Here is a 16,972-nt window from a genome sequence, read left to right as displayed (position 1 = left end):
CAAAGAAATAAGGATTAAAAAGGGTTGAGATTACCTGAAGGGTAAAAAAAAGGGGCAGACTAGATGGGCCAAATGGTTCTTATCTGTCGTCAAATTCAAATTATATATAGGGGTTCAGCCAGACAATAAGTCATTGTGCAGTGACACACTAGTGTGTCTTGAGCTGTTCTTAAGTGTGCCCCAGAGCTAGAGATGTCTGCACCAGTTTACAGTCACCACCACCAGTTCAACTGTTATTCACTGGTCTCTCTCTGGGCATATGAGAACCCCCCTTTCCGATGTCAGTGAGTCCAAATGTGGCCCCTCCTCCTCTTGTCATCCGCTAATCACCATTGCTGCTCCCTCTCTCACATTGATGGTGTCAGTGTCAGTTCCGGTGTCCCGCCTCATGGGCTTCTTGCCTATGAAGCTGCCTGTAGACTGCATAGGATATGAATAGGATTTCGAGAAGATGCATCTCAGGGAGCCAGGTGAGGAGCTGCTCCGGTGTCCTGCTGTTATAATGTCACCACTAGCTCCCTAGCAGAACACAGTGGCAGCTAGACAGTGACTCCTATGGTGTTCACATGAGGGCATTTTTAACTCTACCCGGTAGTGCACTACACACTGAGAACAACTGGTATTGGCATAAGGTCTCTCCTGTGTTCTTCAAGCAGATTAGTTTGGCACAGACTGTACTGTACTCATCTGGGGGTCAATGTGTTTTTCTTTTGTGTTCTATGGGGGACAGTTCAATTATTATTATTTTTTGAGGAGACCAATGTAATATTTGTTTTTCTGTATTTATTCAATTTTTCGGTACTTGTTTCCTATCTGGGCGCCCGTCGCGGGCATCGCGGGTACATTTATGCCTGCCCGCGACGCGACCGACGCGATGCCCGCGATTTTCCCATTGAAAACCATGTTAAACCTGAAAAATCGCGTCGGTCGCGTCGCGGCCGGCCATAAACGTACCCGCGATGCCCGCGACGCGATGCTCACGATTTCCCATAGGGAACAATGTTAAAAGTCGCGATGGACCCGATTTTAGTGTTAAATGGCTCAATCAACCCGATTTTGCCATAGGAATCAATGTTAAATGGGCCACAGAGCCCATTAACCCTTAAATGTCCCCCCCAATTTTTGACGCCACCCCACGATCGACGCCAACCCGAAGCGTGGCGAGCGCAGCGAGCCCGCGAGGGGCGGCGGTACGCGTCCTCCGACCTTTTCATGCCCTACTATCCACGTCGGCGTGGTGTGAGAATATAATAGTGTGGCGAGCGCAGCGAGCCACCGAGCCCGAAGCGTGGCGAGCGCAGCGAGCCCCGCGAGGGGACGCGGATACCTTCACAGTTATGCGCGTCCCCTCGCGGGCTTCACAGGTGTCCGTGGCGACCCGGACACCTGTGAAGCCCGCGAGGGGACGCGTCTACCTGTGAAGGTATCCGCGTCCCCTCGCGGGGCTCGCTGCGCTCGCCACGCTTCGGGCTCGGTGGCTCGCTGCGCTCGCCACACTATTATATTCCCACACCACGCCGACGTGGATAGTAGGGCATGAAAAGGTCGGAGGACGCGTACCGCCGCCCCTCGCGGGCTCGCTGCGCTCGCCACGCTTCGGGTTGGCGTGGATCGTGGGGTGGCGTTAAAAATTGTTGGGGACATTTAAGGGTTAATTGGGCCTAATTCAGGGTTAATATGGCGAAATCGGGTCAATTGAGCCATTTAACAGTGAAATCGCGGTCAATCAGCCTTTTTAACATTGTTCCCTATGGGAAAATCGCGGTGATCGCGGTCATCGCGGGCATCGCGACCAACCAATTTTACCCGCGATGCCCGCGATGACCGCGATCACCGCGATTTTTACCCCCGATGACCGCGATTTTGATCGTGGGCGCCCAGATAGGAAACAAGTACCAATTTTTCTTTCCTGTGGGAACCACTGTGACAGGTTTTTTTTTTCATATTAAGACCAATGGGGTTTTTTTTGTTTTTTTCTGTGGGGGCCAATGTGTTTTTCCCTGTGGGGTTCTGAGGGTGTGCCTTGGCCATTTTAAAATCTTTTTTTTTGGTGTGCCGCAAGTTGAAAAAGTTGAAAATCACTAGGCCAGGGATTTCTGGGAATTCTTGGGGCTGTGCTATGCTGGTGCTATATATAATGTTTTTGGAGGAGTGCCCACATCTAGAAAATATGGTCCAGGTAACGGGCAATGGCCCTTATTCTGGTTCAGTCGCAAAGGCAAATTCCTTCTCTAAAGGACAAAACCATGTGCACTGCAGGTGGGGCTGATGTAACTTGTGCAGAGAGAATTAGATGTGGGTGAGTTATTTTGTTTCTGTGCAGGGTAAATTATGGCTGCTTTATTTTTTGCACTGCAATATAGATCTCACTTTGAAGTAAAACCCCACCCAAATCTAACTCTCTCTGCACAAGTTGCATCTGCCCCATCTGCAGTGCACATGGTTTTGTCCATTTGAGAAGGAATTTGCCTTTGTGAGTGAACCATAATAAGTGCCAATCTTCTGAGTATATGCCGAGATAATAGAAAATAATGTCTAGTTCAGGCATGTCCAACGTTGGCCCTCCAGATGTCGTGAAACTACACATCCCAGCATGCTTTGCCACAGTTTTGCTATTAGAGAATGCTAAAACTATTGCAAAGCATGCTGGGATGTGTAGTTTCAAAACATCTGGAGGGCCAACGTTGGACATGCCTGGTCTAGTTAATACTTTCAAGAGTATTGAACTCAATAGAATCCAAATCACTGCTCTGGATCAGGGCATACATAGTGAAGCAGGCCAAGAATCAGCAAGTTTGTCCACAAACCTTGGTACTGTCAGAAGCAAAATCGGCAGGTCTATAAAACTCTTGAAAAAACTGACAGCCAGTCCTTGACATTTATTTTATTGGAAAGTATGACATAATGTGATGCGAGGAAATAGCACAAAAAGAACATAGCAGAAATAGAAGACAAGATATAGGGGTGGCTCCCCTAGTTGAATTTTGGACCATGCTGCAACCCCACACAGTAGTATTAAGTTACTATTCAGTTCAATTAGAGTTGTGATTTATATATCAGCAGTGCTGCATCTTTCATAACTGCCACTGCACTCAGCTTCTAGCCCCTGTGTAACTAGCCAATGGGAGACTGGGGGTGGGCTTATACAAGAAGGAGAACTGAATGTGAGTGCTGCATTCTGAGAGCATCGGCGGCTATGATCCACATATTACATGTAATCCCAGGGCTCAGACGGTCATCACACATATTACATGTAACAATATAAGTATGATTATATGTCTAACCCCCCCACCCCCAAATGCGCTGCAACCCAAGGGGTAGATCTAAGGGAAATCCAATAGAAGTCCCATCTTGAGAGTTTGCCAAGGGCCTTTAAGCCTTTAGTCACACCACTGGTTACAGATAGGGATCTAAAATCTTCATTTACACTGCTTAGAGAACCAAGTTTTATGATCTGCAAATATACAATTCACACACAATCATAAGCATTGAGTTAAATGTGCCACAACTGCATTCACTTGCACTCGTGAGTATTCCGCCCTCCTTTAGGTACGAGCTTATGGTTCGCAGCAGTTGCCAGAAATGCCGGCCTTACTAGAGTCTGCAAACTGAAATGGGTCCCCGATAATGTCCTGTAAGAGACAAACAACAATTTACTTTAGAAACTTGTGCCAACTAACGGTGAACTCCACCAAAGCTTCAGTTCTGAAAGACATTTATTAAATTAAAAATATAATGCTGATTATTTAAGTTCCTCCTGATCCAGTTGGCCTTCATTTCTGCAAGACTCCATCTATGTACTACTAACTTCAACAAACCTTAATTCAAACCGACAGTAGGTTGTCAGTGCCCCTCCTCCATGAACCTACTGCACACGTGAATGTTCACAAAGGCGGGGCATCAACCAGTGGTTTAACTATGCCACCACAGCCCAAGCGTTACCGGTAAGAGTAGATGCAGGAGGGGTGCGGGGCCTCTGTCTACAGATTCCATGTGGGCTGGGTGTCCACATGGAAGCTGCTTAAATTGTCCCTCCAAAAATGGCCACCGCCTTGGAGAAGACAGATGCTAGTGGTTCTACTGCACTTCTAGCATCTGTTAGGGGAGCGCAGTGCATACAGCATTTTCTGGAAGTGCCAGATTCTGGGAGCACTGGGGCAGGTATGACCACCAAACCCCTGCCAACGGGCATGTAACCCCTTTAATGAGAATATAACCCCCAAGCAATGAGCCAGAAACCTTCTGGCAAAAAGCAAGAAACCACTGGCAAGGAGCATGTAACCCCCTGGCAAGGAGCAAGAAACCCCTGGTAATGAGCATGGAACACCTGGCAAAGAGCAAGAAACCCCTATCAATGAGCAGTTTTACCCTAGCAACGACCATGTAACCCCTGCAACGAGCAAGAATACTCCACAACTCTGCGACAGATACAGGCTGATCGAGGCCGAAGCTGACGGCACACACCCTCCCTGAATCACTTGGGAACGCCTGCATTTTTCCTGACACTCCCATAAAATGGCAAGTTGCCACCCACAATCGCTGGCTTCCTGTCAGTCAAATTGGGAGGGGATTGCTATTAGATTATTTGTAGGTTTTTGTCACGGTTTGGCCTTGCACACGTGTACTGTGATCCGTACGCATGCGCATTCGATTATCACACAAAACAGCGATCAGCTCCAAATAACCCCATGTCAGAATCTCATCATGCAAGACTTAGAGGCACTGCTCAACGGTGTCTGGGACTAGGGGTAATTCAGACCTGATAGCAAGGCTGCAAATTCACAGTGGCCAGCATTTAATTGGACACCGTCCCACATTAGTCAAATCCTGCCTTGCAAATTAATGTGCCGAATGGATGTGTATGGCTGCAAATTTATGCATAGCCGTGTAAATATCTTCAAAAGCCGCTCACCATCTAATGATTTTTTCACTGGGCACCAGTCATTGGTGACTATTGATTGAATATTATAAACACAATTACAGAATTACATAGAAAACACTATAAAATTGACACTGTTGATGAATCCTACCCTTTTATAGACTACAGGTGTGGTATTGGGATTACGACAGTCAATAGACCGACATCAGAATCCCGGTATTCCAACAGCAGGGCTAGCGCAAAGAAGCCCCATGTGGGCTCACTGCGCTCACCACGCTGCAGGCTCGGTCGCTCGCCACAGGTTCTATTTTCCCTCTATGGGGGCCACAGACCCCAATGAAGGAGAATAGCGCCTGTAAGTCGGATCCCGACTGTTGGGCATTTAGCCGTCGGGATTCTGATCCCAGTCTACTCGACAAAGATACAGCCGCATCCAGTATCTCATAGACTGGAAGGGATATGGTCCTGAGAAGAGAAGTTGGGTCAATGATGAATATGTACATGCCCCTCGCTTAATTGCTCAGTTCCATTAGGAAAATCCGGCCTCCCAGGCCATCAACATCACTCTTGGCTCCCAGGCCATCTACATCCCTTTCCGGCTCCCACAGGCCATCAACATCTCTCTCCAGCTCCCAGGCAGTCAACATCTCTCTCCGGCTCCTAAGCCAATGCAGTCCCCGGCTCCCAGGCCGACACTATCAACAGTTCCCAAGACAAATGAAGGGAAAGGTAAGTATCAGAGATACCAATTGAATCAATCCCACCACCAGCGCTGTTCAAAATATCTACCATACGTCCCTTAGGAGTAATAGGCATCTCCTCTTCTCCTGAATGGAATGCTCAATGGATATATCCTTGAGAAAGACACTGGAAGGTGTCTGAAACGCGTTGGAGGGCTGGACTGAAGTCACGGGATAAAGGGTGGACTCTCATCTAGCATTACTAGTGGAACAATCCCGGGACTTTAACATCTATTTCCACTCCATGCTTGATTGAGAGCCTGTTTTACCTGGTTCTCCACCTATGTGGTAAACTCCACCCCTTTTCTTGTGGGACATCAATTGTTTTATGTCTATTAATTCACCATTGATGTGTTTTTGTAAATAAAACGGTGTTACACTATTTCTCCTCACATTTCATATACCGCTCCTCCCACCATGTGGAATTGATCATCCATACTGAGGTAGCAACATATATGAAAGTTTCCAGATGGGATAATATCCATAGAGAATTCCATTCAGGAGAAAAGGAGACGTCCATTACACAGAAGGGACGTATGGTAGATATTTTTAAAAGTGGTGGTGGTGGTGGGATTGATTTGATCGGTATCTCTGATACTTACCTTTCCATTCATTTGTCTTTCGGCATGGGGATGCTGTATGTTCTGGATTGAACTTTCCACTAGCTGCTAAAGAACCTTTTTGTGCAGGACTTTCACAGTTGATTACCCTATATTTTGAGTTCCCAAGACTACTCAGTCCATGGCTTCCAAGCCAAGAGTAAACACCAGTCTCAAATTCACCAGCACTCAGCCATCACTACCCATCCCTAAGTGATTGGCCAGTTAGGTGTGGGAACTCTGTCAGAGGGCCGCGACCTGTCCACCAAACGCACTGAAGTCCAAACCTCCTTGCGGTGAAAACCGTCGGTGGTTTTAGACTCTGCGCCTCTGTTCAGAGTCACGTCAACTCCCCCACCTAGCTGTGTCCTCAGTGCCCAGTGTTCTATGAACTGTCCTTACCTCAAACCTCCTGTGTTCCAGTTCTCTGACCCTTCCAATGGCTCACTGCTTCCACAGGCAGGGACACCAGATACCCGAGCCCAGACAACTGCCCTTCAAGCCCATACGTAAAGACAGCCCTGGGCGGAACCTGGCAAGATTCTGTCTTTCGTAATCCCGCTGTTAGTTTTCTGACTATTGGGATCATGACTGCCGGGATTTTGACTGCATTCCTGCCACCCACTTCCTAATGAAGTGAGCAGGATGGGGAGATAATACAAAGAATCGTGGGTCTGTAAAGTATCTTGTCATTTAACTCCACCCCTCTCCCTTATCCACAAGTCATAGCATATTTCTGCGATGGTGATGGAGTTTAATGGCGTGAAAGCATATACTGGTGCACCTTTAATATAATGACCACATGATCCCTTAGGCTCATATGTGTGTGCAGCTCTGATACAAGCCAGTGCCTCCCCAGTCATTGACCTCACCGCGTGTCGCTGCTATAACTTGCCAGGAGTGTCTGAGTTACCTCTAGCTCTCTGCTCCTGCTTCCTGATTACCAGCATTAGCCTCCTAGTCTCTGTACTCACCGAGGGGTAGATTTAATATCTGGCGTTGTGGGGCATCTGCGCTATCCACCTGCGCTAAAGCAGGGGATAGCACTTCACTGCATCTATCAACCCCACTGTGCGGGTACATTAACGGCGGCGATGTGTGGGCGGCGACGTAGCGCATGTACTATTTGAAGTACAGCGCTTAACTGTCATACCTAATTTATGAACGGTCAGCATCGCTGACCGTTCCACCGCCTGCAGCTATCGACAGCTGCAGGCGGCGATGCCCTATGCCCACAGCAGGGACAGCGCTGTCCCTGCTGCTGGCTCTGAGCTGTGCTGGGGATCTCGCATGAGTAGCGAGATCCCGAGCATGCGCAGTCGAGCCGGCCGGGGAGAAGCAGACAGCGCGTCAGTGTTAACTGATGCGCTGTCAGCTGGAGGAGGCATCGCCGGAGGGGGGAGTTAGCGCTCCCCCGCTTCGGCCGGCAAGATCTTAGTCAATCTTGTCGCTCTCCCCTCCTGCTTCGCCTCGCTACTGAGGAGCTTTTAGCGCCGCTATAATAAATCTACCCCTGAGTTTCTACATTGAATCCATATTTCCTGCATACTTCCCAACCATACCTTCGGACTTCATGTTTTTTTTTACTAAGATGTGAGTTCTTCTGAAGATGTGGTGTCACCCATAGCAACCAATTAGAATGTATTTCTTATTTACTTAGAACCTTCTTGGTGGAATCTGATTGGTTGCCCATAGCAACATCTCTTCAGCAATAAAACTCCCATCTTAGTAAATAAACCCTTATGGCTACTCCTTCTTGGAGGGATCAGACAGGTGGCAAAATAGGGGATGTGGTTCTGGAATATGGGACGGTCTGAATTTGTGGAGACGCGATCATGTTATCGAGGCCCCGGTCCCCACTTTGCATTCCAAGTGAATAGTCAAATATAATCCCTGCTGCTCTGAGTCCTATTCTTATGGGAGGATTTGGTGAGCACACACCAGTGCTCTGCATATTCCCCTAGGGCACAGGTTTGGGGACTCATCTTGCGGTGTTCAGCATACTGCGCATGTGCCATAGAAGAACATGGAGGACTGCACATTGGACACGTGCACTCAGACTGGGCGGAATGATTGGATCACTGTCTGTGAAATGGAAGTTTCAGGGTGGTGACCATATGGATGCATAGAACTGTTCAATCCACTGGTACCCCTTCTGAAATTACCCAGGTCCAGCAACCCGGCATTCTGACCTGAGTTAAAAGAAGGGTTAATACCGGGTTGGACCCGGGTTGCTGTGCAGTGTGAATGGGTAAACCGGGTCAAGCTGGGTCGCATTCACATAATAGGAAGGAAGCAGAGTTAGCTTCAAGTGCTGCTTCCTCCCTCATCCCCCAATGACGTGCCCTCGCTCCGCCCTGCCCCCTTTCTGATGTCAGCAACCCGGATCGCTGTGGGGTGCTCATCTCCCAAATGCCGGGTGATGCTTCGGGATGGACCTGTGTCCAAATCTCGGGTGCAAATTTGGCATTTGGAATGTGAAAGGGGTATGGGAGTGTTGTGGGTGTGTAAGCCAGCGTGAGTAGCCTGCGGGCGGAGTCAGTGTGAGCAGCCTGCGGGCGGAGTCAGCGCAAGCACCCTGCGGACGGAGCCAGCGCGAGCAGCCTGCGGACGGAGCTAGTGCGAACAGCCTGCGAACGGAGTCAGAGCGAGCAGCCTGCAGACGGAGCCAGCGCGAGTAGCCTGCGCACGGAGTCAGCGCGAGCAGCCTGCGGACGGAGCCAGCGCGAGCAGTCTGCGGACAGAGCCAGCACGAGCAGCCTGCGGACGGAGCCAGCGCGAGCAGTCTGTGGACGGAGCCAGCGCGAGCAGTCTGCGGACAGAGCCAGTGTGAGCAGCCTGCGGACGGAGCCAGTGCGAGTAGCCTGCGGACGGAGCCAGTGCGAGTAGCCTGTGGACGGAGTCAGCGCGAGCAGCCTGCGGATGGAGCCAGCGCGAGTAGCGTGCACACAAGCAGTTGGCTATACATATTGTGCAAGGGCTTTGCTGTATAATTTACCAGTTTAATTATTTCATGCCGTAGTACCGTATGTTGGATGGAGTAGCAGCTAAATCAATCACATCTTGTGACCTTAGAAGGACCAGTATTTATTAACCTGCTACAAATTGGAATTCACACCTCAACCATAGTCAGGAGATGCAATTGTCAGAATGGCTGTAATGTAAATGTGTACGATGAAATTTTCCTGCACTGCAGGTGCAAGGAACTAATATATTTTGTTATTAATTACTAGAAATGTTTAACGAAACCTGACTCAGTCTCTGGATAAAACTAGTACTTTTACTAGAGTATAGCTGGGGGTTGGAGGTAAACTAGTGAACTTTTGACACGGGCCAGTATTTAAGTCACTTTAATCTATCGGAATTGTTAGAGGGATAACATTTGACATTCTATAGCTCTGCGTAACACTAGGTTGCACACATCTTGGAACATTAAAGGAAAGAAAGCGTAAACTAAAAAAAAAATTAATTTATTCAAATTCAGAAAGTGGGTTGTAAGATTTGCACCTTTCGTACAAGAAGTATCGGCATTTCCTGGCCCTTTACAGTATTTCTGTTTAAATACCACCCATTAATTATAAAATGAAAACTCATTTAATGGTGATATTAAAATAAGTGGACAGAAAACAAACTCAGTAGCAATTTATTTTTAGTATATAGATAGATAGATATGTATATACTAGTTAAAAGCCCATCAAAAACAAGGCTTCTGCAATGTACTTCCACTTTGAGCTGTGACAGTTTTTACTTTCACTTTGAGCTGTGACAATTTTTAGTCCACAAACTATCCACCCCACTCCCAGTACCTATCTGCTCCTACCTCTGATCTCTACATATCCAGCAAGTTTGAAACAGATCAGTGTCCCTGCAACAACAAAAATCACTTTCTATCATGACATCTTTAAGCATACAAAGGAGTCATTTGGCTCGTCGAGTGGCCTCTAGTGGCCCCTGGTGGTACTTCACCTCATAGAGGTATTTATATATAAATGTATTTAAACAGATGGGGCGAGCCTAAGCATTGCAGCCAGTCCGCCATCCTCAGGTTTCTGGTGGATGGCGATCTGGCGGCAGGGGACAGTACACGGAGTGTCTCAAACGTTCGCACGTCCATTGCCGAGAATGGGGCACGCAAAGGCCTCGACATGCACGGACCCCATTCTGGTGCAGGGTGTCGCACGGCGGATAGCTCGATGGTAGCTGCTCTGATGACAATGGCTCCATCTTTACATACTGTACTTACATACATATATACACAAAATAAAATATAATACACAATATAAAGATTAGAAACTACCCTTCTTTCATCAGTCAAGGGTTCCCAAATATCCCAAAAACAAAGTTACAGAAAAAAGTCCCTGGGAGAGCTTATTATAATGTCCAGCGGTGCTCCCCACTCATTCAAAATATGCAGGTTTCCGAATAAGCATGGAATTAGGTTTTCCTCTTGTGAAATAGAACGCTCGCACCAAGATCATCCAACAGATAATATTCAGCGCTAATATTTAAGTTTGGTGGAATCAATAAAATTATTTAAAAGTAAACGATTTAAATGACATCAATAGTAATTTGGCTTTCTGCTTAAAATTGCGTTACGTCCATATTTTGACTTCATCGGGGGCGTTTTACTACCTCTAACTTTTTTAGCAGTGCGGAGGCTGTATGCCTTGTGTATCACCATAATGCTTTTATGATCTTGATGACCCTTGTTTTCCAACAGCCACAAATATATCGCTAATCCCCATGAATATGTTTCATTACAGTCCATAAACATGGAACATTAGATAGATAGATAGATAGATAGATAGATAGATAGATAGATAGATAGATAGATAGATAGATAGATGACCATCTGTAGCAGCAGCTTCATGAACTAAAACAATGTACGGGATGCAGTTAAAATCCCGGCGGTCGGGATCCCGGCGTTCAGAATCCCGACGCCGGAATCCCCACCGCCGAAATGCCGACACATTCTCCCTCCTGGGGTGTCCACGACACCCCTGGAGAGAGAATAAATTAGTGTGCCCGCTGCGTGGCGAGCGCAGCGAGCCCGCAAGGGGGGGCGATCCACGTCCCCCCCTTGTCGGCATTTCGGCTGTCGGGATTCCGGCGTCGGGATTCTGAACGCCGGGATCCCGACCGCCGGGATTCAATACTGAATCCCAATGTACAGTGGACTAACAATAATATCTGTATAATTACCCCAACACCACCTAAAAATAATGGGATTAGCCCATTTAGTACTATCAGCATGGGAGGAGGGGGAATGCTGCATTTCTGCAGTGTCCGGGGTATATGTATTAAGCCTGGTAAAGTAATAAAGTGGTGATAAAGCAGTGATAAAGTGAAAGGTGATCACACACCAGCCAATCAATACCTAGCTGTCATTTTTCAAACACAGCTGATTGGTTGGTGCGTTATCACCTTCGACTTTATCACTTCACCAGGATTAATACATCTGCCTAACTGTTCCTTAGGGAAATGTTCAATATACACTAAATAGCCAGCCATCATCACAATCAAGATGGCCTATCTTGTTGTGATTTGAAAAATATCTTGTATCTTCAAGTGCTGTCTACCAACATACAGGGCGGCCGGTGCAAGAATGTTGGGCACCCTAGGCATATAAACCCAAATGCGCCCCCCCCCCTTGGCGCCCAGGAAGGGGGTGGGGGGTGGGCAGGCAGCAGGCACCGCGCTCCAGGGGGTGGTGGTGCGGGTGCTAACCGCAAATTGCTGCTGTGGTTGACCAGCGGGGGGGCTAGCGTGCGCCAGCCGCCTTTTACCGCTGGATGGGGGTGGCAAGCTGTGAGCGCCGTGCTCCATGGGGGGTGCGGGCGCAGATTGCCGCTGTCCGTTGGGGGGGGTGTGTGTGTGTGCAGCAGCCGCGGCAACCAAGCAGGGTGGGGGCAGCGGCGGGTGCCACCCACAGATTAACTCCAGGGGTAACCCGCCGAACAGGAGCTGCCGCTGACCAGGGGAAGGGGGGGCAGCAGCAACCAAGCAGGGTGGGGGGCATCTGAGTAGATTAATTCCAGGGGGGCGGGGTACGCTCACGCGCTCGCTCTTGGCCTGGTACTTTCCTTCCGGGAGGTGCTGCTGCTCGCATGTTGAAGGCCGCATGCAGCTCACTACCGGCCTCCAGTGGTGGCGCCGGCCCTGCCAACATAGGACCCACATAGCTAAAATGGCCGCTGTGGCAGTGACGGGGTTAACTAAAGTGCTGAGGTGCCATTTTTTAAAGAATAAATTGGCGATAGGCCTCAGTTTCAGATTTTAACATCAAATGTGTTCTTAGTGCCAGGCACCAATTTTAATTGAACGGCGCTAGCTGCCATTTCAAACCCCCGAGGAGAGGGTGGCATCTGAGGGGAAGGGCTATTCTGCTGGATGTTCAGGATAATCCGCATGAGATTCATGACAGTCTCCGAATTCCGAGAGAGCAGGGAAGATGCTTATGACGATCTAGAAATAAATTGTGTTTTGCGCCATACACTGTAAATACACTGTACAGAAATGTGAACGTACAAAATGCAGTGTCTGGGTGGCTTTGTGGTGCACCCAGGGTAAGGGAAGGAGAACATAATATGCTGCCATAGAGAAGATACTTACACCAACCTTTTCAGAACCAGTTCCAAGTGAGGAACATGAAAAATGATCCTTAAATCTGGAATTCTTTAAAATCCCACCTAGTTCTCCATCCACTTCCACAGCTTCACCCACCTTTAAAAAAAAAATAACAATGCAATAAAGTTATTTAAAATCACACATTGGGCCTAATTCAGACCTGATCACTCATCTGCACAGTTGCTGATGACTGCGAGTACATAGCCTCTGCCCAGACAGAAAGAAAACCGGGCCGTGCAAATCTGCGAGAGAATTGTGAATGGATCGCTATTCACTGGTATCTTCAAATCCATATGCAATTCACTCACCATTGAATGATTTTCGCAGATAACCCCCCCCCCCCTCAAAGCAGTTTCGCCTGCACAGGCTGCGAATGGATGTTTACCATAAACATCAATTCGTATGCCTGCGGGTAACCTCCCACATCTTTCGATGGTGCGTACACCCGGCGAACGGAAAGTCTGCACATTCGCAGAAACTCGCCTGCGCATGTCCAGATGCGCAACATCGGTCCTGCGTTCGAATGCACGCAGGACCAAACAAACACACAGCCATTCTAGGGTTATTTTTTGTTGGAAGCTAATTGACCTACCAGTATATTTTTGGAATGTGGGAGGAAAACGGATTACCCGGAGTAAACCTAGCAAGCACAGGGAGAATATACAAACTCTGCACAGTTAGGGCCATGGTGGGTATTGAACCCATGACCTCAGCGCTGTGAGGCAGTAATGCTAACCATTACACCGTCCGTGCTGCAGGGTGAGTGGGACTGGAGGCAACAGAGTGGGGTGCAGTGCTGATTGGTGAGTGGGACTGGAGGGGGCAGAGTGGGGTGCAGTGATGCAGGGTGAGTGGGACTGGAGGGAGCAGAGTACAGGGCTAAATTGGTGAGTGGAACTGGAGGGGACAGAGTGGGATGCAGTAATGCAGGGTGAGTGGGACTGGAGGGAGCAGAGTGGGATGCAGTAATGCAGGGTGAGTGGGACTGGAGGGAGCAGAGTGGGATGCAGTGCAGATTGGTGAGTGGGACTGGAGGGAGCAGAGTGGGGTGCAGTGCTGATTGGTGAGTGGGACTAGGGGGAGCATTAAGTCTCATCCGCTTGGCTTAATGGACTCATGAACTACTCTGTATGTACTTAAATCAATTGAAAATCGGCAGATGCATGCTACAAAAGATAAGTATTTGGGGTCTCTATGTGGCATACTGAGGGCACTGTGTGATATACTGTGGGGCAGTGTGGCATAATGTTAATCTGGGGGCACTGTGTGGCATACTGGGGGGCACTGGGATACAATATTAATATATGTATACTGGGGAGACTGTGGGGCATACTATTAATGCTGGGAGTACTATATAATCTATATGTAATGTATGGCATAATGCCTATACTGGGGGCACTGTGTGCAGGGGCAAACGCAGGATTTTCAGAAGGGGGTTTCCAGAGAGGGGCGGAGGAAAGCATGGAGATGAAAACTTAGGTGACTCAGTATATGCCGGGGAAGCTAAAGTGTTATAGATAGACCAAATGTATATAAATAATAATAATAATAATAATAATATACACACATATATATATATATATATATATATATATATATATATATATATATATATATACACACACACACACATAACAGCAGTGTAGACCCCTGGGCATAGCAGTGTATTGGAGCCCCTACCTATCCTCCAGTGGTAGTGGTAGGGGGTATTATATCAACCGCTCAGCATGTAGGGCCTGTATCAGTAATTTCCACTAATTACCCCTTTACTGCACAGATGGTGGGAGATGGGGTGGGAGAAGGGGGCATTGGACTGAATGAAGGGGCCCTGATACATATTTTCCAGGATGGTAGAGGATGTTTAATACGCAGAGGAGGGGTGTATAGTGGAATGGGCTTATTATTCATAATTTTCTGGTGGGAGGAGAGCTTGCTTCACTGCAGATATCTCAAGTTTCCGGAACTAGGTATGGACTAGGATCAGGGCTGGCCAACCTGTGGCTCTCCAGATGTTGTGAAACTACAAATCCCATCATGCCTTGCCACAGTTTTGCTATAAGGGAGTGTTAAAACTGTGGCAAGGCATGCTGGGATTTGTAGTTTCACAACATCTGGAGAGCCACAGGTTGGCCTGTCCTGGACTAGGTGATCAGAGTTCAGGAGGCAGAGCAATCCACCAACGAGAATATAAAACTACATACCAGGTGTGTGGAGCTGGAGCAGTAACCAGCTGCTGGAAGGCTGATATCTCCGGTTCTGGGCACAGTAGAGACAAGCTGCTAGTGTCCATCAAAGGGGGAGAGTCCCAGCTTTTGGAATATACTCTCAAAAAAACTCTAAGTCAGAGAGAACCTAAAATATCTGACTGGGAATAGCAATTAACAGGCTTGGATGGGGGCCACTGCTTTGAAGTCCGATATCTCCGGTTCCCCAGGGCCAATTTTTAAAATGATTGTACCCATGGAAAGAGGGGACCCTCAGCTTTCAGTCTAAGGCCCTTAGATTCCAGGTGGGGTTTCTGGGTACTCAGAATCCCCCCCCTGCGTGCGCCACTGGTGTGGCATTATTGAATTTTGAATTAGCTTTCTTTAGGCTCCCACAAACCTTCTTATGGCCTGGATCAAATGTATCGCTGCTAAACCATGGTTGCAAACAAAGAGTAAACACCAAGTTAATGGAGCAAGTAAAGGTGTGAAATGTTATTTTATGCCCATAAGTAGGAGTGGCTTATGTGGACAGCAGCCATGTTTTGGATGGCAGCCTTTATGTTTTACATGAGTGGATGGTTGTACCTTGAAAGTGAAGTTTGCGTCAAACTGTATCTCCGTTTCGCAGCCTGTAACTCCACCCTTGTAAATAACCCGGCACTTCTCCTTTACAGCATCCCGTGGGAGTTTGAACAGGCGGAAGGTAGCAGAGACAAGCTTGTAGTCACCTTCTATAGACAAATACATACCAGTTAATGCATGTTTTAACTCAACCACTAAATTGTAAGGGGTTTATTTACTAAGATACAGTAGGAGTTCTATTGAAGATAGGATGTTGCACATAGAAATGAATCAGAATCTACTTGTGATTTATTGATGATTATTATGATTATTCTAGAAGATTATAGATAGTATCTTATTGGTTGCCTATAGCATCATCAAAATCTGCAATCTTAGGAAACTTCCAATCCCCCTGTTAAATGTAGACATTTTTTAACAATTGTTGATAAATGTATCTTTTGGCAATACAATTCCCAATGCACACTACAATATACAGTATTAAAGTGGTAATAAAACGATAGTGTTAACAATATTCCTTAGGGTAAAAATGCGGTACTTATGAGTTATCTGGGCGCCCGATTTTTTGATTGTATGCCTTAAGTTAAGGCATACAATCAGATGCGATGCGATGCGATATCGCATCGCATCGCATGCGACCATCGGATGCGATGACCCGATTTTTTCATAGGAATCAATGTTAAAATGGACAGAGTCCATTTTAACATGGAATTCAATGGGAAAAAGGGGTCCTCTTCATACCCCTACTATCCAAGTGGGCATGGAGTTGGATATAAACCTGTGGCGAGCGTAGCGAGCCACCGAGCCCGAAGCGTGGCGAGCGAAGCGAGCCCCGCGAGGGGACGGTATTCTATGTCCCCTCGCGGGGCTCGCTACGCTCGCCACGCTTCGGGCTCGGTGGCTCGCTACGCTCGCCACAGGTTTATATCCAACTCCATGCCCACTTGGATAGTAGGGGTATGAAAAGGACCCCTTTTTCCCATTGAATTCCATGTTAAAATGGACTCTGTCCATTTTAACATTGATTCCTATGAAAAAATCGGGTCATCGCATCGCATCGCATCGCATCGCATCCGATGGTCGCATGCGATGCGATGTGCCCGATCCGACCCGATTTAGAAATCGGGCGCCCGGATAACTCATAAGTACCAAAAATGCTTTTGAAACCCATCAAATTAACTCATTGTAGCTATTGTTGCTTATTTATAAGGTGGCACCCTGGACCTGTGTTTGCTACATTGGACCACCACCTGCTTATTCGTCTGATAATCTGACCCCACTTATTGGATTCCCTGGCTATATTTATCGGGAGAACTGCTCGCAGAAATTGTTGAGGTTTAA

The 16,972-nt window shown here is 47.6% G+C and overlaps 1 protein-coding gene across 2 annotated transcripts in view; it reads right to left on the bottom strand.

Moving 5' to 3' along the window:
• Window positions 1-2,911: 2,911 nt before the first annotated feature.
• LOC146007259 (arsenite methyltransferase-like) overlaps window positions 2,912-16,972 on the bottom strand; it is a 42,970-nt gene continuing 28,909 nt past the window's right edge. The window contains exons 10-12 of one of the 2 annotated variants that reach the window (XM_083145609.1): window positions 15,638-15,783; window positions 12,831-12,941; window positions 2,912-3,632 (exon numbers count right to left, since the gene is read on the bottom strand). In XM_083145609.1, the coding sequence (XP_083001735.1) occupies window positions 3,558-3,632; window positions 12,831-12,941; window positions 15,638-15,783 (332 nt within the window). In that variant the 3' untranslated portion in view covers window positions 2,912-3,557. The remainder of the gene's footprint in view (window positions 3,633-12,830; window positions 12,942-15,637; window positions 15,784-16,972) is intronic. The other variant, XM_083145610.1, reaches the window with a different exon arrangement.

The sequence above is a fragment of the Crinia signifera genome, chromosome 6, assembly GCF_055691185.1.
Source record: "Crinia signifera chromosome 6, ASM5569118v1, whole genome shotgun sequence".
Classification (NCBI taxonomy): Eukaryota; Metazoa; Chordata; class Amphibia; order Anura; family Myobatrachidae; genus Crinia; species Crinia signifera.
This window is presented reverse-complemented; position numbering and strand designations above follow the sequence as displayed.